Source organism: Entelurus aequoreus, linkage group LG22 (assembly GCF_033978785.1).
Source record: "Entelurus aequoreus isolate RoL-2023_Sb linkage group LG22, RoL_Eaeq_v1.1, whole genome shotgun sequence".
Taxonomy (NCBI): Eukaryota; Metazoa; Chordata; class Actinopteri; order Syngnathiformes; family Syngnathidae; genus Entelurus; species Entelurus aequoreus.
In genome coordinates, this window is record NC_084752.1 from 921,805 (window position 1) to 944,347 (window position 22,543).

Genomic DNA, 22,543 nt, shown 5'->3' on the forward strand with positions numbered 1-22,543 from the left:
TGGTTGTGTGGGCGGGACAATGCTGGGTGCTGTGTAGAGTCCTGACAGAGACGGAGGCAGAAGGAAGCGGAGACGGCTACTTAATATGTTCGTGCGGAAACTCGTTCGGTACACCTCCGAACCGAACCGGAACCCCCGTACCGAAACGGTTCAATACAAATACACGTACCGTTACACCCCTAGACTAGACGGGTTTAAAATGTCGATAAAAGTGGTCAAATTACCCATCTACTTACAGTTTTATTTCTGCCATTAAGCTGGGCCCTTCTAGGCAAAAAAGGGGCGACCATATATTTTCTTTACAGCCGTTCTATGGTTGTGACTAGACGGGTTTGACATTTTGACACAACTGGTGGAAATAAACTCGGTGTGTTTTTTTCTGGCACGAATCTACCTAATATCAGATTCAAACCAAAAATGAAGCAGGCCTATTTAGGCAGACACACTTTGTAAGTAGCTGACCTGGAGATGACGTGGTTGAAGCAGATCTCCGCCTGGTCCAGTTGCCCTAACTGCCTCAGACACAAGCCCTTAAGCAGCTGAACGACACACTGGTCATCCAAGTGGTAGTCTGATTGGTCTGGACATATAAAAAAATATATATTTTCTATAAAAAAAGCTGCAACAAGATATGCTTTTTCCCCCAACTTTGTCCTTACCTGGAGTATACTTGAGATCCTCTTCGGCTTTGTCTAAAGTCTGCAGGATGCTCTCAGTCAAGTCAGCACGTTTGCCAACTATAGTGAAGCCGTTCCACACGTACATCATCTCCTACAACATGATCACAGCTGTTTACTTACAATATCCATTTGTAATACAGTAATAATATTATAATAATATTCGACAGTGCAGCCAAGACACCACAAACTCCCTTCTTGTCTCTCATGGACACACACCTGTTGTTGTTGACTTTGGACTAGCTACTGCACAAACATCAAGGCCGCGGAACAGAGACACACTACGGGCTTACACACACATGCAACCACAAAAATATACGCCACACACATACATACCCCACCCCCCCAACGCAAATCCCATAGGGGTGATGAATGGATGGTCAGTGCCTGAGAGCTGCGGCCCTACCATCATGACCCCGCACTCCCTTCCCTCTGTTGCTAGATATCTGGAGATGTATGTTGTAATATGTATATGTGCTTTGCTATGGAGGTTTTTTCCTACTCCAGACTGGGCCCCCTTAGGATTCCAGTCTAGATTGTATTTTTTTTTACTCATCCGTACCCAGCGTTTTACCTTTTTCCCATCTTTTACGGGGCGCCTTGTGGCGACCCATCAGCGTTCCTGTTCTGTAACCCTGTACACTGTTTGTTTTGTCTAATCTTGAACGGGTTTGTGCTGAAAACAAAGTTCCGTTGTACCTGTGCAATGACAATAAAGACCTATCTATCCATCCATCCATCCATCCATCCATCCATCTAATGTTGATTCCAGTTCAAATGTGCTGACCAGAGCCGGGACGAGCAGTTTGGAAGGCTTGGGCGAGGTGTATCTCTGAGCTTTCTTGGCAGCAAACTTCTCAGTTGGAATGGACTTTCCAGCCATCCTCAGCCTCAGACCATCAACCTCCCTGAAAAAAGTGTCACATTTACAGTAGATGACTTCCTGTTTGACACACAGTATGGAAGTCTATTTCATGAAAGGGATGAGCGGTAGAAAATGGATGGATGGATGTTGTTCTCAATTTAAACATTACCTGTACAAGTCCACCACATTTTCACCGAGTTTTTTCACTTCCTCCTCTGGGAGCATGCTCAGTATGGACGCCTTCTGGAATACATAGATGGCCTGCAAGAAAACATGATAATAGAAGATTGTTGCATGTTTTTTGTTAACATCAACGCCAATGTAGCTTGTTCTTTTTGTAAACACGCTGGGCGATTTAGCATCTTCGACAAAACCTAATATACATTTTTTATTAAACTCGGAAGAATAAAGTCAACAAACTTTACATTCGTGTTTTTTGTAAACATGGAAAACTAAAGTCATCAAAGTTTATATTTGTGTTTTTGTAAACATGAAAGACTAAAGTCAACAAATTTTATATTTGTGTTTTCGTAAACATGGAAGACTAAAGTCAACAAATTTTATATTTGAGTTTTTGTAAACATGGAAGACTAAAGTCAATAAACTTTACATACATGTATTTGTAAACTTGGAAGACTAAAGTCATCAAACTTTATATTTGTGTTTTTGTAAACATAGAAGACTAAAGTCAACAAACTTTATATTTGTCTTTTTGTAAACATGGAAGACTAGAGTCAATAAACTTTACATATGTGTTTTTGTAAACATGGAAGACTAAAGTCATTAAACTTTAGATACGTGTTTTCGTAAACATGGAAGACTAAAGTCAACAAACTTTATATTTGTGTTTTTGTAAACATGGAAGACTAAAGTCAACAAACTTTACATACGTGTTTTTCGTAAACATGGAAGACTAAAGTATACAAACTTTACATACGTGTTGTTGTAAACATGGAAGACTAAAGTAAACAAACTTTATATTTGTGTTTTTGTAAACATGGAAGATTAGAGTCAATAAACTTTCCATACGTGTATTTGTAAACTTGGAAGACTAAAGGCAACAAACTTTACATACCGGTACATGTTTTTGTAAACATGGAAGACTGAAGTCAACAAACTTCATATTTGTGTTTTTGTAAAACATGGAAGACTAAAGTCAACAAACTTTATATTTGTGTTTTTGTAAACATGGAAGACTAAAGTCAACAAACTTTATATTTGTGTTTTTGTAAACATGGAAGACTAAAGTCAACAAACTTTATATTTGTGTTTTTGTAAACATGGAAGACTAAAGTCAACAAACTTTATATTTGTGTTTTTGTAAACATGGAAGACTAGAGTCAATAAACTTTACATGCGTAAATATGGAAGACTAAAGTCAACAATTTTCACATTTGTGTTTTTGTTAACATGGAAGACTAAAGTCATCAAACTTTACATACGTGTTATCGTAAACATGGAAGACTAAAGTCATCAAACTTTACATACGTGTTATCATAAACATGGAAGACTAAAGTCAACAAACTTTATATTTGTGTTATCGTAAACATGGAAGACTAAAGTCAACAAACTTTATATTTGTGTTTTCGTAAACATGGAAGACTAAAGTCAACAAACTTTACATACAGTACGTGTTTTCGTAAAACATGTAAGACTAAAGTCAACAAACTTTATATTTGTGTTTTTGTAAACATGGAAGACTAGAGTCAATAAACTTTACATACGTAAACTTGGAAGACTAAAGTCAACAAATTTCACATTTGTGTTTTTGTTAACATGGAAGACTAAAGTCATCAAACTTTACATACGTGTTATCGTAAACATGGAAGACTAAAGTCAACAAACTTTATATTTGTGTTTTCGTAAACATGGAAGACTAAAGTCAACAAACTTTATATTTGTGTTTTCGTAAACATGGAAGACTAAAGTCAACAAACTTTATATTTGTGTTATCGTAAACATGGAAGACTAAAGTCAACAAACTTTACATACAGTACGTGTTTTCGTAAAACATGTAAGACTAAAGTCAACAAACTTTATATTTGTGTTTTTGTAAACATGGAAGACTAGAGTCAATAAACTTTACATACGTAAACTTGGAAGACTAAAGTCAACAAATGTTACATACGTAAATATGGAAGACTAAAGTCAACAAACTTCACATTTGTGTTTTCGTAAACATGGAAAACTCAAGTCAAGAAACTTTGCATTTGTTTTTGCGTAAACATAGAAGACTGAAATCAATAAACTTTACATACGTGTTTTCATTAACATTAACATGGAGGACTAAAGTTAACAAACTTTACATACGTGTTTTAGTAAACACGAAAGACTAAAGTAAGAAAAAAACTAAAACTTAAACTAAACTTTGTAGACTACTTAGAGTCAACAAAACTCATGCACGTTTTTTTTAACACTCAAAAAAGTTCGTGTTCTTAGCGGGCCCAAAGTATGTTTTTTGCGTAAACAATGAAAATGCTTTACTTTATTCAACAGACCTAACAAACATTTTTTCGGAGACACCAAAGAAAAGTTTGTTTTCAACAAACCGAATGTACGTTTTTCTTAAACACGACAATTTAGCATCTTCAACGAAACTAACATACGAGTTTTTGTAAAAACCTAATGAAAATTTAGAGTCCACAATGAAGCTAACATATGTGTTTTTGTAAACATTGAAGGTGATTTAGAGTCAATGGAACTTATGTACATTTTTTGAACATTCAAGTCAAATGTTTAACAAAATAAAATGTATTTGCGTACACAAAGAAAACATATTTTCACACTTTCCTAAATGTCTCGGCCAAAGCAGGTTTTCAACGAACATTTTAATAAAGAGTGAAGGCAACTTAGTGTTCAATTGACCAAACAAGTTTTTTGTCAACTATGAAGATGATTTAAAGTCTTTAACAAACCTAATGTACGCTTTTCGTGTAATCGTTGAGGACTACACACCGTCGATCTTTCAACAAACCTAGCGCACCTTTTTCGTACACTGAACACGACTGGGTCTTTAACAAAATGCCTGTTTTATGAAACATTTTTCAATGATATAATGTACGCGTTTTGGTAAACATCAACGACAGTTTTGTGGTTTTTTTCCCCCACAAATACTCAAGAGTATTTAGCATCTTCAACTTTTCATAGCTTTTCAAAATAATTTAGACTTCAACGAACTTCACACACATTTTTCGTAAGCACTGAAGATAATTTCGAAGCTCTGATGAAGCTAACACGGTTTTAGTAAACAATTTGATACACTTAATGTACAGGAAAGGAGAAAAGAGAAGTGGACCCAAGCCGACATGCACCTCAAATGTCTTACTACAAAGCCACCATTGGACACATTTCAAACACGACATCATATTTAAGCATTACAGTAAAAGCTGGTAAAAGTTTCCAACATTCACCTGTGACCACTTGCTTTCTTTACAGAGCAGGTCAGCGTAATGGTACGCCTCCCTCCAGTTCTGTTCGAAGGAGTAGGCCCACATCAGCTCCCAGTAGCACAGGTGGTGGATCTGTCGCCACTCCTGCTGGGAGGCGATACACGCGTGGAACTTTTCTTGCGCCTACACACACACATTGAAACACAACAATCAGCTCCCAAGTGCACGCAAAGTGTAGACGTATCATAGTGCAGTTATTGGTCCTCACCAGTGTGATGTTTCCTTTGAGCAAGGCAATTCTTGCGATGTAAAAAAGCATGAGGGCCCCCTGTGGAAAACACATGCAGGGAATCAGTGACACAAATTGTGTCTCACATAATAACATTGAAAATTCAAACTACAATATTACTCTGTACACTGCAAAAAGTGAAATCTAAGCAAGATGAAATACCTCAAATAAGGGTGATATTTGAAGAAATAAGAAGAAGAAAAAATATGATTTTGTCATTATTTAATTTTGTCTTTTAAGAAAACAATGAAACTCGCAAACAAGAAGTAAGTCTTCTGGCTTTAATAATACAATAATTTAAAAAAATTAAATATAAAAGAAAATTCTCATTGCCTGTATTATTTTTTCCCCCTATCACATGAATGAACTAACATTTGAAAAAAGATAGAACATTTAATAATAAACATTTTAAATAAACATTTTAAAATGTAATACTGTTATTAAACCATGCTTCAAATGTGAAACATAAATAAATAAATAAATAATACAAATAAAATAGGAAAAACAAACACATAAATAAATCATATATTAATATATATTCATACATATATATACACTACCGTTCAAAAGTTTGGGGTCACCCAAACAATTTAGTGGAATAGCCTTCATTTCTAAGAACAAGAATAGACTGTCGAGTTTCAGATGAAAGTTCTCTTTTTCTGGCCATTTTGAGCGTTTAATTGAGCCCACAAATGTGATGCTCCAGAAAGTCAATCTGCTCAAAGGAAGGTCCGTTTTGTAGCTTCTGTAACGAGCTAAAGTGTTTTCAGATGTGTGAACATGATTGCACAAGGGTTTTCTAATCATCAATTAGCCTTCTGAGCCAATGAGCAAACACATTGTACCATTAGAACACTGGAGTGATAGTTGCTGGAAATGGGCCTACGTAGATATTGCACCAAAAAGCAGACATTTGCAGCTAGAATAGTCATTTAGCACATTAGCAATGTATAGAGTGTATTTCTTTCAAGTTAAGACTAGTTTAAAGTTATCTTCATTGAAAAGTAAAGTGCTTTTCCTGCAAAAATAAGGACATTTACATGTGAGCCCAAACTTTTGAACGGTAGTGTATGTATTTACAATTTAAAATCTAAACACTAATACAACAACAGCAATGAATCCTAGAGCTTCCCTTTTACTATTTATTAACCTTCTCCTTGGCCTTTTTATAACTGCTTTTGATTTGATTTCTGATCAAAATGATGAATTGATTACAATAAAATGAAGGATGTTGTTGCCAAACTATCATTGTAATTTTACCCTTCAGACCTACAGGGGGGGGGCGGTTAACTTCCACACTAACAATGAGGCGAGTCTACACGGTTGAGACTCACTATGGAGGAAGAAATTACTATTGTGTGACAACAATGACTGAGCTAGCTATTCAACAGTGTTTACAAAATGATTGCTTTTAACTACACAATGTGCCTGCAATGTTATCTTATTTCATGACACACGAGTTCTGAAGCAACTCACATTTGGGAACCTTTTGGCATAAGGCTCCAGCAGAGCCTCCGCCTCGCTGAGGTCCACATCGCCAGCGCCTTAGGATAAAGAAGAAAGGTGTTTAGAAGGCAACAAGATAGTGTGCCATGAATGAATGGCCGCCTTACCCAGAATGACTGAGATGTAAAGATGATACATGAGCAGAGTCAAGGTGCTCAGAATGGAGCGCAGACTGTCGCTGGACGCCCCCGCTCTCAACTGGGACAAACCCACCTCCTGCGGAACGGCCACATTTATACATGCACACCAGTCATTTGCGTGGCGGACTTACTCTGTCCCCCGAGAAACCCAAAAACTCCATCAGCTTGAGGATTCTGGATGGAAGCAGCGAGAGTATCTAGAAGTAAACCAGAAGTGTATTGGAATCCAGCGGCTTGACAGTGTGCTGGCTTGTTGGTGCGAGTGGGACCTCCTACCAAATTAAATGATCCGATGCCCATGTGGACGCCCCCTCTGAAGTGGACGTTTGTGCTGTTCTTCTTTTCCATTTCCTTATCAGCATTCGCCATGGCCTGACACTCTCTGCCCAGACATGTAACACCCATTTATACCCTTCAATTAACACCTTGTTTAACCAACCGCAAGATGTGTTGGTCTACAAAAGTCTCTAATCAGCGACAGTTTGAAAGACATTGGCCTTGGTAGCTGTGGCTGTAGGCAACTTCCTGGTGTATTTGTATTTGTTGATAAACTCCACATGATGCATCTGGCAGCTTTATCTACCTCTGCATGCGCTCTCAAATGTCACTTGCGAAACTGTTTTGCACTTGTACTAGTGTTTACGATGAACTTATCGCCGGTATTAATGCTGACTGAGCAGTTTGCGTCTTACTATAATTACATTCTGTTGCTGCTGTTGTGAAATATACTTGCTAATAAATGACCTACAGTATATTATATGAGTTTTCAAATGTTGTCAATAATACACTGCAAACACTGAAATCTAAGTAGGATGAAATATCTCAAATAAGGGTGATATTTGCTTATTTTCTGTCTGATAAGATAATTCTTCTCACTAAGCAGATTTGATGTTAGAGTGTTTTACTTGTTTGAAGTGTTTTGCTCCTAAATGATGTCAGTAAGATATTACAGCTTGTTGCTGAGATTTGATGAGCTATATTGAGTAAAACATGCTTGAAACTAGAATATCAACTGTTGTGTCATCAACACTCACAAGTAGAAAACTACTTTTTTAAAGTCATCATTTCTTATTTCAAGCATGAACAAAAAAAATCATGACTTTGACACAATTGTGTCTCATAATTAAAACAGATGACAGCCAAATGCTGTTTTATTTTCAATGAAACAATAGAAAATAGGTACTCATATAGTAGTACAGTTGTTATTAGTGAGAATATACTTATTTTAAGGTATTTTTGGGTTCATTGAGGTTAGCTAATTTGACTTGTTTTGGAAAGTCTTGACAAGCCACATTTTCTTGTTCTATTGGCAGATAATTTTACTTAGTTCAAATAAAATACCCCTCATTTTTTTCTTCTTGTTTTTGAACACTGACTTTTTGCAATGTACAGAATCGTGTTTAAAGATTCTGCAACATCTCCAGGATGCTTCATTTAAGAACGGCAAGTCGACTAATGCTTGTTTTCAGAACAAGGTACTTTTTTTTAATCTAAAAAGTCCTGCTAAATTCTAGATATACAAATCTTAATTTAGGATATCTTATCAAGTAAAATTAATTAGCTACATGGACAGATAATTTCACAAACTTTTTGTATTTTTTTCCTCAAATTTAGTATACGTATCTTATATTTTGTCAGCTCTTTTTTGCAGTCCAAGCAAATATACTACATATAAATCAGCTCATGAGCTACTGGTTGGACACTCCTTAAATGTGACTTTTTAAAAAACGTACAGTCATCGATGTCTTACTTATAAATCTGGTAACTGCTTCGGATCCTCATGCCTCCCTTAATGAAGCCGATAATGCTCTCGTCGAGAAAGGTGAGCGCCGCCTTCTGGAGCAGCACTTCGGCGTAGCAAAGCTCCGCGTGCATCTCCTCTGACATGACGTAAAAGCACAGAAGTCGCAATTTATTATAAGAGATCACCATAACACATTGCAAGATGAAGATGTGTTATCACCTGAATTACCATGAATTGATTTACGTGGACCAAGGAGAAGGTTAATAAATAGTAAAAGTGAAGCTCTAGGATTTGTTGCTGTTGTTGTATTAGTGTTTAGATTTTAAATTATAAATACATATATATAAATCTATATATATATATATATATGAATATATAATTTATTTATGTATTCATTTGGTTGTTTTTCCTATTTTATTTATATTATTTATTTATTTATTTATGTTCCACATTTGAAGCACGGTTTAATAACAGTATTACATTTTAAAATGTTTATTTAAAATGTTAATTATTTAATTTTCTATCTTTTTTCAAATGTTAGCTCATTCATGTGATAGGGGGAAAAAATAATACAGGCAATGAGAATTTTCTTTCATTTAAAAAAATATTTTTATTATTGCATTATTAAGCCAGAAGACTTACTTCCTGTTTGCGAGTTTCGTTGTTTTCTTAAAAGACAAAATTAAATAATGACAAATTCATATGTTTTCTTCTTTAAAAAAAAATTATATGAACTCACGTTTGACTTTTAATGTTATTGCATCATCTACCCTCCTCGAAAAATAGTGGCGTCTACATTTTTGGCTATGATCCTGTGAACTAATACATCACATGGGCATTTTTATGGGCACGTTTATTCCACGCTGAATAAAAATATCCCACGACTAGTTCGCCCTGAAACATTTCAGCAGATTACCAACTTTTTGTGTTTTAATGTTATTAATATATCTATTGGAATTAAATCTATTTTCTTACTTTCCTTTAATGACAAACTAATGAATTACAAAAATATATACTACGGCATTTTTATGAAACATTTTTTACCATCATTATTAGTATTTGTATTTTATTACATTTGTAAGTTGTTTTTAAATGCAAGTTTGAACCTTTTTAATGACTTACAGATAGAGATGTCCGATAATGGCTTTTTTTCCGATAATGTCCAACTCTTAATTACGGATTCCGATATCAACCAATACCGATATATGCAGTCGTGGAATGAACACATTATTATGCCTAATTGTGTTGTGATGCCCCGCTGGATGCATTAAACAATGTAACTTTACCACGAATTGATTAACGTGGACCCCGACTTAAACAAGTTGAAAAACTTATTCGGGAGTTACCATTTAGTGGTCAATTGTACGGAATATGTACTGTACTGTGCAATCTACTAATACAAGTTTCAATCAATCAATCAGCTGGCCCACCTTCTGTCAGGGCTTCAGGGGATTGCCTGTTCCACAAACTCGCCAGCGTCTCCATTATGCCAGTTTTCCTTCGAAACCTACATTTGGAAACACAATGTTTATTAGAATAATAATCAAAAATAGTGCTGACTGACTGGTCACTGAGTCACATGACATGTTTCACCTCTGGCAAGTCAGGAGGGACTCGCTCAGTGACTCCATGGCAGCGTCCATGTCCTTTGGGTCAAAGGTCATGGCCGCCTGCATCACCAGCATGCTACCGTAGCCCATGGCGTGGTACATGCTCTGGTTCTTCCTGGAGAAAATATGTGTAAGCGATTTAAACACGACGTGTGGGGAAAGGGGTGACTTACCAGGGTTTTAAATGAGCCAAGGCATCAGTGAACCTGTTGTTTAGAAAGAGCTCAAGGGCGACGGCACATTCCTTTAACGAGTCCTCTAACCCCATTGGGGGTTTTCTGGAGGGAATATAGCAAATAAGAAAGTCATAATTAAATATGTTGAAGGAATATGGTAATCAGGGTTGCTCAAAAAGTGTATTCACACATTTGATTCAGGATTTTCAAGATGCAATAAAAAACAAAAGCATATATTTTGTTAGAATACATTTTTAGGCATTTTCCACGCTTACTCTCTGCACGTATTAACATCATACATTTGCAACAAATGGGGGGAGCTTGTGTAACCTGCATTGAAAAGGTTTTATTATCATTTTCATACCAAAGAATCGATTCTGAATCGAATCGTCAGCCGAACAATCACGATCCAATCGTGCGTTGTTGTAAGACTCCCATCCATAATAGTATTTTTTTCCCTATCTGTGAAAATAATTGTTACGTATACAGGGGTTTCGGGGTTAAAACTGAATTAAATGCAATAAAATATTTCTAAATATGTGGAAAAAACTCGATAGGTCACTATTTAAAAAAAAATCTAAATATTAAAAAAAAAAAGTATTTAGAGTATAAAAGTACTTATTTGTCCTGTTATTAAATTTTCCCTATAAATGGAGTGTAACTGGCATATAATTACCATATATGTTTTTTTCAGTTAAAAAAAGTTATTGGCATAACAATCATTTTGTTTAGTGATAACATTCCTTGTTATTCACCCCCAAATCCTCCACACGACACCTCCGCTCCGGACAGGCTAACCTCCTCCAACCTCCGAGGACAAAGCTACGAACAATGGGAGACCGGGCTTTCTGCTCGGCCGCCACCAGTCTGTGGAATGCTCTCCCTGACCACCTGAGGGCACCACAGACTGTGCATGCTTTTAAAATAGGCTTAAAAGCCCTTCTTTTTAAAAAAGCCTTTTTTTTTTAGATGTATGCATACTAGTTATAGCTATTAGGCTGCTCTAGTTTTTATTTTTATTTATTTATTTATTATCTTTTTATTTATTTATTTATTTTATTTTATTTATTTTTTTAATACACTGTAGCACTTTGAGATTGTTTACTCAATATAAAGTGCTTTTTACAAATAAAATCTACTATTATTATTATAGAAATGTAGAAGTGTGAAATATTTGAATGAGTGTGGCAGTGAATATTGAATTGATCACTGTTCATAATTTTCCACCGGCGAGGCCTGCTCAATGAGGCTCCAGTCCAGGGGTGTCCAAAGTGCAGCCCCGCGGCACATTTTAAAAATACTATCACTGTACGAAAAAAAACTAAACTAAAAAGTGTAATACAAGAGCAAACAGGTGCAATATAATAAGAAACATTTGCGATATTGACACTCACAACAAAAAGCTGCCATGCAGGCGGTATTGTACCTTAAAACTGGCATTGCTTAAAAAAACCCTAAAAACCTGAAGTTGATCTATGGATCCCGAGACCTTCGAGTCAGTTTTTCAACTGTCATTGTTCAAAAATAATAGTGAATTAATAGCAATATTGTTATGAATTATTTAGCTATTTAAAGCACCAACTACTTCACATCAAATATTGCATTTTTAATAGTTTTTGGGGAATATATTGCATATTTTGTGTTTTTGCCATAAAATGTTTTTGTTTTTTTGACAATAAGGGTATGAAACATAAAAATGTAAATGTATGTCAACAGATAGATTTGAAGATATTTTAGCATTGAAAATAAAAACAATTTTTTAAATTTGACTTGTTTTTAACACTTTAATGACCGAGACCCTTTTGGGTCCCGGGGACCTTCGACATTCACCGAAATTTAGGGGGGCCCTCATGGTACGGTAACTATATTGTATTGGTTTTGAAAATGACAAATATCAAAATGGTCCCCTTATACTGGCAATTTAATATGTGGAAAAAGTTTGGACACCCCTGCTCAAGTCTGAGAGGATGGTGTCTTCACAAGTTGAGTCAAAGGTTAAACGTGGTGTGAAGGTACTTACTGCTATCTAGTGTCAGAATAGCAGATTACAGCTAGAATTCATCCTTATTCTCCCTCCCTTGTTCCCCTGCCACACTGCAAAAAGTGAAATCTAAGTAAGATGAAATATGTCAAATAAGGGTGATTATGGCTTATTTTCTGTCTGATAAGATCATTCTTCTCACTTAGCAGATTTTAGGTTAGAGTGTTTTACTTGTTTTAAGTGTTTTGCTCCTAAATGATGTCAGTAAGATATTACAGCTTGTTGCTGAGATTTGATGAGCTATATTGAGTAAAACATGCTTGAAACTAGAATATCAACTGTTGTGTCATCAACACTCACAAGTAGAAAACTACTTTTTTAAAGTCATCATTTCTTATTTCAAGCATGAAATAAAAAAATCATGACTTTGACACAATTGTGTCTCATAATTAAAACAGATGACAGCCAAATGGACTTTGCTGTTTTATTTTCAATGAAACAATAGAAAATAGGTACTCATATAGTAGTACAGTTGGCACAGTACAGTAAACTGACAGTTAATATTTAAACATTTAACATGTGACATTTCTAACTATTTCGAACAGAAATAGTTCATGCACATTCAGATAAATTCTTCAAAATTACAATTAAAAAAATGTTTAGCCGGGGGCCGGGCTGTATATATGCGCACTAATTGACTGAAAGAGCACGCACCTGGCGCGATGATGTCATGTTATAAATGGAAAAATGCATTTTTAGAACATATGATTTGCCTGAGTGGCTAGGAGACCCCGAGAGTAACAAGCGCTTGCCTTGTTGCCTTTCCATTAAGAACAATAAATTAGTTTTTAGTATAAGTTTGCTGGTTTCAAGAAATGTAATATCATGATGTCAAGATAATGGCACTAGCATTTACTTCATTTAAGAATATTTTTCAACATATTGAGCAAAAAGGTCTCATTTTTTCTAGCAAGAAAAGTGCACTTGTTATTAGTGAGAATATACTTATTTTAAGGTATTTTCAGGTTCATTGAAGTGAGCTGATTTGACTTGTTTTGGAAAGTCTTGACAAGCCAAATTTTCTTGTTCTATTGGCAGATAATTTTGCTTAGTTCAAATAAAATACCCCTCATTTTTGTATTTTTTTTCTTCTTGTTTTTGAACACTGACTTTTTGCAGTACATTGTTATATGACATAAATAAGTTTTAGTAAATGACTTACGATGTATCCCCATTGGAACAGTGTGCGTCCATCTGGAAACAAAATAAAGGCAAAGAAAACTAAATTTTGCACACAAAAAAAATCAGTCTTTCTAAATCCAAGGTTCATTTAAAATGTGAAAACCCAAAAAACAAATAGAATGAGCACCAGGACACTAACCTGCTGTTGGGAGTAATCTTCCGTCTCCATTGGCAAATAAAAATAGTGATGGTCGGATGAATTGGATAAAGCTTCCAAAAGCACGCTTTGCAGCCTGTAAAGCAGTCGTCCCTTTGAAAGTAAATCTTCTTCAACATTTATACTCTACTGAGGCTGAGGCTGAGCCGCAGCCGGCCCACTCTCACATCTCCTGATATTACAGGACACAATCCGCCGCTTGTTTTAGCATCAAAACGTGGGCAAAAGAGCAAAGTTGAAGAGTGAAATTACAATTATTACACATACCGTTGGGTCAATCAAAAGGCATAAAAAGAGAAGTACGAACGTGCACGGTGACTTTCTGGTCTATGATGTCAGCCTCCTTTTTATCGAGGGCCGCCTGCAACAGTCAATCTATATGAATATAAACATACAGTACAAAAGCCTTGTTACATAATTTGCATAGGCAACTGATATTCATTATTACAGTATATGTTTTACTAACAGATTGATGGATAACTTGCTTAGAAATTGTAATTAATCTATTGCTACTATAACAATCTGCAAGGTTAATATAGTTGGCTTCTCTTTCTTCCCCTCCATTTATCTACTTTCTTTTGTATTTCAAGTTATCATTACATAAATGTCTTGTTTTATATGAACATTTGTGTTGTTGAAAATAGAGGTCATTATTGTTAATATACATTATCAATAGTGCTATTTCTATTGCTCCATTTGTAGTGTAATAATTTCCATTGTCATTTTTGTATTATTATTTATTTTACTAACTGCTTCTTTGCTATCACTTGTACCTTCATATTTGTCCATATCCAATTTTCTAATGTTGTTTTATTGTTGTTGTTGTTTTATGACTCTTGTCCCCACTCTCTCTTCCTTATTTTTTCTCTTTCTATCCCCTCCTGCTCCGGCCCGGCTGCACCAAATAATAATATAAATCCATTTAATTAAGTCAATACTAATTGGGCAACAAGAGAAGTATCCCACACTTCTAGTCTGTAAAGTAAATTTGTACAGCCGATATGGGAATCTACATCTACTATATGATTTGCCTGAAAAGCTGGACAGGACAAAAAACATAAATAAAAAAATACAAAATAAAAATACATCGTAATTAATTAAGGTGACAAGCAAATTATGACGATGATCAATACAGAATAGAATACATTCATTTTGTATACATATCCAAAGTGATTATTATTTTTAGTGTTTTTCACAAACAAATACAATTATGTAGTTGTTAACCAAATACAATTTCAAACACGTATCCACATCTGAAATAAAATATTGTTGTATTTGATTAAGCAGTTAAGGCTATGATGCAAAAATGTATTTTAAAATAAGTTGGATTTTTTTTAAAAAAGTTCACATTTTCAAATGTCAAAAATGTTAGTTACTTCAGTTAAATACTTTAAAAATAGAATGGGAGGTTACAGTGCACTTGACCTTAAAAACAATTATAATAATCATAGTTTAAGGTTGTGCCAAATTTGAGGAAAATCTATCAAAGAAGATTTGACTTTAACAATGTGCAAAGTTAAGACAAAAATAATAAAAAAGTGTATTTAAAAAAAATACTCAAGACCTGCTGTGACATCAACACATTGTTTTGTTCATGTAAATATTGTTTTGTACCATATTGTGAACAGATTCTAAACTGTAATGCAGTTGTTGTTGTATTTCCATTTTTCGGCATTATTCGATATTTTGATTGATGTCAGCCATTTTGGGCCAAAGTGTTCTTTATTTTATTTTTTTACTTCCTCTTATAACACAGTATCTACTGAAATTTTAATTGTATAAAACATCATTTTTTAGCAAAATTTACCATGTGTATGTTCAATTGTACAGGTTGCTATTCACTTATTTTTTTTGGATGTTTCATGGTTTAAATTCAAATTAAAGTCTACCAATGCTAAAATACTTGTTTCAAATGTTAGGTATATGTATTAATGTCAATTTGTGAGAGAGATTCTGTTTCCAGAATGAATGTAAATACATTTACAAGAAAAACAGCTGCATAAGATTTTCGTTTTTTTGTCATTTCTATTTTTACACATTTATGGCTCTAAAAAAACCTGCCAGAACTTTTAACCTAATGTCCACAATGGCATTGTCTATGCAAAAATGCAAATAAAGAGTAGTGCCCAGACATAGGAACGAAAATCTCTTTCTAGCCACTTTTTCCTGGTTCACCTTATGGCCTATAAACTGGTACCTGTATTTTTTGCCCCTTTGTGTTATATAACTACATTACCCACAACCCTCTTCACGGCTCGTCTTCCGGTCTTCTCCGTTCAACCTTAAATTGGTTACTTGTGAGCATTCAATTCATCATAATACAAACATAAAACGCTTCCATGTGAATTTTTATAACATTACTAAAACCCGTACATAATAACTTGTCGTGATTTACAACTCATTTTATTGTAAAGCGCCATTTGCTACGGGCTTCTTATATTTGTGTTTTTGTAAACATGGAAGACTAAAGTCATCAAACTTTATATTTGTGTTTTCGTAAAAATGGAAGACTAAAGTCAACAAACTTTATATTTGAGTTTTTGTAAACATGGAAGACTAAAGTCAACAAACTTTATATTTGAGTTTTTGTAAACATGGAAGACTAAAGTCATCAAACTTAATTTGTGTTTTCATAAAAATGGAAGACTGAAGTCATCAAACTTAATTTGTGTTTTCATAAAAATGGAAGACTGAAGTCATCAAACTTTATATTTGTGTTTTTGTAAACATGGAAGACTAAAGTCATCAAACTTTATATTTGTGTTTTTGTAAACATGGAAGACTAAAGTCAACAAACTTTATATTTGGTTTTTTGTAAACATGGAAGACTAAAGTCAACAAACTTTATATTTGTGTTTTTGTAAACATGGAAGACTAGAGTCAACAAACTTTACATATGTTTATTTGTAAACTTGGAAGACTAAAGTCATCAAACTTTATATTTGTGTTTTTGTAAACATGGAAGACAAAAGTCAACAAACTTTATATTTGTTTTTTGTAAACATGGAAGACTAAAGTCATCAAACTTAATATGTGTGTTTTTGTAAACATGGAAGACTAGTCAACAAACTTTACATATGTTTATTTGTAAACTTGGAAGACTAAAGTAAAATAACTTTATATTTGAGTTTTTGTAAACATGGAAGACTAAAGTCAACAAACTTTATTTGTGTTTTCATGAAAATGGAAGACTAAAGTCAACAAACGTTTTATTTGAGTTTTTGTAAACATGGAAGACTAAAGTCATCAAACTTTATTTGTGTTTTCATGAAAATGGAAGACTAAAGTCAACAAACTTTTTATTTGAGTTTTTGTAAACATGGAAGACTAAAGTCAACAAACTTAAACTGGTACCTGTATTTTTTGCCCCTTTGTTTTAGATAACTACATTACCCACAACCCTCTTCGCGGCTCGTCTGGTCTTCTCCGTTCAACCTTAAATTGGTTACTTGTGAGCATTCAATTCATAAAACAAACATAAAACGCTTCCATGTGAATTTTTATGACATCACTAAAACCCGTACATAATAACTTGTCGTGATTTACAACTCATTTTATTCTAAAGCGCCATTTGCTGCGAGCTTCTTTATTTTCCTACAATACCCACAATCCTTTGCACTTGTTACCGCTTCCGGTAAACATGGCGACGGATTTGAATGCAGGCATCCCAGACTACGAACCCGGCGATGGAAATACTAGAACTTTCCACATCGACGCGTTCAGAAAGGAGTGGCTGAGCAGACTACAGCCGTCTGACTACTCTTACCCGCCGCAGGATGAAAACGCCTTTCACGCCAACTTTGCCCACGAATTGGGGGTTAGCGTGGACATGATGCGGGAACTCAAAGATACATGCAAGTAGGCTACTTTTACGTCACATGTCACCCGTTTACGATAGTTTTATGAAGCGTTTAAACCTTGCATTAAAGTGGCGCAGCAAGTAGATAGACACAACCTCGGCCTGTCGCATGGTTAAATCATAATATGTTGTCTCTCACAATTCACTAATTCTTAGTTTTGTTATGTTCCTTACTAAAAGCACTTAAAGGCCTACTGAAATGAATTTTTTTTATTTAAACGGGGATAGCAGATCTATTCTATGTGTCATACTTGATCATTTCGCGATATTGCCATATTTTTGCTGAAAGGATTTAGTATAGAACAACGACGATAAAGATTGCAACTTTTGGTATCTGATAAAAAAAAGGCTTGCACCTACCGGAAGTAGCGTGACGTAGTCAGTTGAACATATACGCAAAGTTCCCTATTGTTTACAATGATGGCCGCATGAAGTGAGAGAGATTCGGACCGAGAAAGCGACAATTTCCCCATTAATTTGAGCGAGGATGAAAGATTTGTGGATGAGTAAAGTGCAAGTGAAGGACTAGTGGGGAGTTGAAGCTATTCAGATAGGGAAGATGCTGTGAGAGCCGAGGGTGACCTGATATTCAGCTGGGAATGACTACAACAGTAAATAAACACAAGACATATATATACTCTATTAGCCACAACACAACCAGGCTTATATTTAATATGCCACAAATTAATCCTGCATAAAAACACCTGCGTGTTTGTTATGCTAGCTCCTAGCTCCTCTGCTAGCTCCTAGCTCCATAGAACACGCCAATACAATTCAAACACCTGATCAACACACACAATCACTCAGCCCAAAAGACAGTTTACCTAACCCAAGGTTCATAAAGCTTATATATTTTTAAAAAGTTACGTACGTGACGCGCACATACGGTCAAGTTATCGAATGTTTAGCAGCCAAGGCTGCATACTCACGGTACCTGATATTCAGCTGGGAATGACTACAACAGTAAATAAACACAAGACATATATATACTCTATTAGCCACAACACAACCAGGCTTATATTTAATATGCCACAAATTAATCCTGCATAATAACACCTGCGTGTTTGTTATGCTAGCTCCTAGCTCCTCTGCTAGCTCCTAGCTCCATAGAACACGCCAATACAATTCAAACACCTGATCAACACACACAATCACTCAGCCCAAAAGACCGTTCACCTAACCCAAGGTTCATAAAGCTTATATATTTTTAAAAAGTTACGTACGTGACGCGCACTTACGGTACGGTACGTGTTATGCTAGCTCCTAGCTCCTCTGCTAGCTCCTAGCTCCATAGAACACGCCAATACAATTCAAACACATGATCAACACACACAATCACTCAGCCCAAAAGACCGTTCACCTAACCCAAGGTTCATAAAGCTTATATATTTTAAAAAAGTTACGTACATACGCAAAAAAAAGCCAAAGCTGCATACTCACAGTAGCACGTCTGCGTCTTTGTCATCCAAATCAAAGTAATCCTGGTAAGAGTCTGTGTTGTCCCAGTTCTCTACAGGCGTCTGTGTATCCAAATCAAAAGTCCTCCTGGTTAGAGTCTCTGTTATCCGAGTTCTTCCATCTTGACTGCATCTTTCGGGAATGTAAACAAAGAAGCGCCGGCTGTGTACTGTTGTGGCTGACTACGTTCGAAAAATACGTCCATTTCGCACCGACAACTTTCTTCTTTGCTTGCTTGGCTTCCTTCTCCATAATGCAATGAACATGATTGAAACAGATTCACGAACACAGATGTCCAGAATACTGTGGAATTATGAAATGAAAACAGAGCTTTTTCGTACCGGCTTCAATGTGGAAGGCATACCCGTGTTCGCCGGGCTACGTCACGCGCATACGTCATCCGCAGAGGCGTTTCGAACCGGAAGTTTAGCGGCAAATTTAAAATGTCACTTTATAAGTTAACCCGGCCGTATTGGCATGTGTTATAATGTTAAGATTTCATCATTGATATATAAACTATCAGACTGCGTGGTCGGTAGTAGTGGGTTTCAGTAGGCCTTTAATTCAAGCTCAGCGACACATTTCGCGCTCTCTCTCTTTTACCTCAACTCTCGTCCGTCCCCTATTAGGGTATAAAGAAACAACAGGTAGGAACTAATTTGCTTGACTGTGTAAATAAAATAATGTACAACTAGGGGTGTAACGGTACACAACAACTTCGGTTCGGTACGTACCTCGGTTTAGAGGTCACGGTTCGGTTCATTTTCGGTACAGTAAGAAAACAACAAAATATACATTTTTTGGTTATTTATTTACCAAATTGGTAAACAATGGCTTTATCCTTTTAACATTGGGAACACTATAATAATTCTGCCCACGTTAATCAACATTAAACTGCCTCAAGTTGTTGCTCAGATTAAATAAAATCAAAACACTTTTCTTCTACTTATAAAAAGTGCAACATTAAACAGTTTCAAGTCAACTTGTCATGCTTAATTTATTACAGCATTTGGGAAGCCTGTAGTTGATTTTTATTATGTAAATGTTATATTTGTATCAGCATGTGATAGCAGGGACCCTGCCATTCAAAACTAGGCTGCTGCATTACTAATGATTCATGGAACTATAGCTGAAAAAATAGTACAATAGCAATAACAAGAGAGACTATTCATCCCTGAACACCATGGAGTTCATGTAGGCTTAATGATGCACTTACATTATTATATCAACTATCAGAGACAGAAACTCTTCATTTAACATAATGTCATTTTTTGCTGCTTCAACACAGCTCAATCAACACAGAAAAAGGTAAATTGAAATAACAGACAGACAGGGCTTTGCTGTCCGTAACACACACACACACACAGCAAAATGAGCTAAAGTTACGCTAAAAGCGAATTAGCCTTCACCTTAAGCCAGGACTGCGAGTGAGCTGAAGCTGCCTTTTATATTTCTAGAAGGTCAACGGGCTCATAGTGATGTTACTAGTAGATGACTGGGAGTTGTTTATTATCATTTGGGGAGAGTCCGCTGCCTGATGCTTACCTGCTAAACGCTAAGCACGGACTACATGCGCTCTGAATACGCACTGCTGATTGGCTGTTTGTAACCAATCAGATGGTTGTGTGGGTGGGACAATGCTGGGTGCTGTGTAGAGGACTGACAGACAGGCAGAAGGAAGCGGAGCAGCTTGTTAAAACTTTAGCTTAGGCGGCTATTTAATATGTACGTGTGGAAACTCATTCGGTACACCTCCGAACCAAACCCCCCGTACCAAAACGGTTCAATACAAATACACGTACCGTTACACCCCTATGTACAACATATAACAAATGTGCTAGTTTAGAACATCAGTAATGTGGTCCAATAGTATTTACAAAATAATTACTGCATAACATAAATTACTTTCCATACTTAAAAAGTATAACAGACCAAATTAAAGGAAGCTATGACACTTGGTGCACTCAGGAAATTGTCAGAACCCCCGTCCCGAAAAATAGCAGTTTGAAATGACACTGCATACACTACATCTGACTCTTAGCAAAATTGTAGTTTGAATAATGTTATTCTATTTAGAGCAGCTACAAATTGAAAATCCATCCATCTTCTTCCGCTTATCCGAGGTCGGGTTGTGGGGGCAGCAGCCTAAGTTAAAGTTAAAGTACCAATGATAGTCACACACACACTAGGTGTGGTGAGATTATCCTCTGCATTTGACCCATCACCCCCACCCCCTAACCCGTAAAGACACTTGTGATTTAGGGCTATATAAATAAACCTTGATTGATTGATTGATTGATTAAAGGGTTGCATTTCTAATACTTGGCTGGAGGCTTTTGTTTCAGATGCAGGAATAAGTTTGTTGTTTTTTAAAGAAACTTTGCAGCGTGCAATCATTTGTTCCACGCCTGTTGTCGCAAAACCAAACAATTGACAGCCCTTTTCTTTTTTTTTTTGCAACAAATCTCTTGCTCTAGTTAGCCTTAGCATTAGCTAGGTGTATGAATCTCCAGAAGGAAAAAAGGGGAGGGCGGAAGCCCATGAGCTCCTGGGGGGCAAAAAGGATGCCCGAGTAAGAGGAGAAGAAAAATAGATTTTTTAAATTTCTTAAATCATCTGCAACAAAACAACTCAAATTTAACGACGAAATGGATGTATCACCCAGCCCTAATATAACCTGTCAAACATGATGCGGCCACAGTCGCATGGCAGATACACAAAAGCTTGTCATTACACACTTTCATTTGTTGTTTTGGTTGTTGCCCAAGCACAGCGGCACTGCATTGCTATCCCGAAGACCAGTGCCCTGACCCGGAAGTCGTACCTGAAGACTCCACGCTGAAAACCCTCATGTATGACCATTTCTTAGCTCATTTGTTTATTTGAAGCCTGACAACGTTGAAACCACTTTGATTTGTCTTGGACAGTGAAAGGAAGAAGCATCAAGACCACAAATTGTCCCTTAAAATCTCCAAGAACAGACACGAGCTTTATGCAGATGAGCAGGTAAGTTGACTCACCTTTTATTTGTACTGAACTGAATTAAGCTGGAAAATGCTTCACCGATTTTTGCGTTTTCCCAGGAGCGATCATCCGTCGCGTGGAAACCAGAGGAGTTCGAAAATCTGGTCTCCGAAGGAGACGTCATTCTGACCATCAATGTCTACTACCCAGCTATTTTTGAAAAAGTAAGCAACATTTTTTTTTTCAAACTCAAAAGACAAGACCACAACCATGAAGCTGATAGCTAAAGAAGATGTTGGCTAAGGAATGTGTTCCTTATTTTCAACTGATTCTCAACTACTTAGTCCATTTCTGAGGATAATTCAAATTCTTGCAATAAGAACCGTTTTAACAATCAGTGTTGGTCTAAGGCAGGGGTCGGCAACCCGCGGCTCCGGAGCCGCATGCGGCTCCTTGACCACTCTGATGCGGCTCAGCTACATACAT

The 22,543-nt window shown here is 36.0% G+C and overlaps 2 protein-coding genes across 7 annotated transcripts in view; one reads left to right on the forward strand and one right to left on the reverse strand.

Annotated features, from left to right (window-relative positions):
- LOC133639557 (tetratricopeptide repeat protein 39B-like) overlaps positions 1-22,543 on the reverse strand; it is a 53,221-nt gene that overhangs the window by 3,041 nt on the left and 27,637 nt on the right. For 2 of the 6 annotated variants that reach the window (XM_062032957.1, XM_062032955.1), the window contains exons 2-18: positions 14,084-14,151; positions 13,759-13,974; positions 13,600-13,631; positions 10,394-10,498; positions 10,204-10,335; positions 10,041-10,117; positions 8,617-8,746; positions 7,143-7,248; positions 6,998-7,063; positions 6,834-6,942; positions 6,697-6,764; positions 5,200-5,259; positions 4,953-5,114; positions 1,712-1,803; positions 1,465-1,585; positions 660-771; positions 463-580 (exon numbers count right to left, since the gene is read on the reverse strand). In XM_062032957.1, coding sequence (XP_061888941.1) covers positions 463-580; positions 660-771; positions 1,465-1,585; positions 1,712-1,803; positions 4,953-5,114; positions 5,200-5,259; positions 6,697-6,764; positions 6,834-6,942; positions 6,998-7,063; positions 7,143-7,248; positions 8,617-8,746; positions 10,041-10,117; positions 10,204-10,335; positions 10,394-10,498; positions 13,600-13,631; positions 13,759-13,788 — 1,520 coding nt within the window. In that variant the 5' untranslated portion in view covers positions 13,789-13,974; positions 14,084-14,151. Of the gene's footprint in view, positions 1-462; positions 581-659; positions 772-1,464; positions 1,586-1,711; positions 1,804-4,952; positions 5,115-5,199; positions 5,260-6,696; positions 6,765-6,833; positions 6,943-6,997; positions 7,064-7,142; positions 7,249-8,616; positions 8,747-10,040; positions 10,118-10,203; positions 10,336-10,393; positions 10,499-13,599; positions 13,632-13,758; positions 13,975-14,043; positions 14,060-14,083; positions 14,152-19,696; positions 19,728-22,543 lie in introns of those variants that run through there. The other 4 variants (XM_062032956.1, XM_062032959.1, XM_062032958.1 and 1 more) reach the window with 4 other exon arrangements.
- Positions 17,409-22,543, forward strand: part of LOC133639560 (snRNA-activating protein complex subunit 3-like) — a 27,396-nt gene continuing 22,261 nt past the window's right edge. The window contains exons 1-4 of the mRNA XM_062032966.1: positions 17,409-17,634; positions 21,862-21,945; positions 22,021-22,099; positions 22,177-22,281. Coding sequence (XP_061888950.1) covers positions 17,417-17,634; positions 21,862-21,945; positions 22,021-22,099; positions 22,177-22,281 — 486 coding nt within the window. The 5' untranslated portion in view covers positions 17,409-17,416. The remainder of the gene's footprint in view (positions 17,635-21,861; positions 21,946-22,020; positions 22,100-22,176; positions 22,282-22,543) is intronic.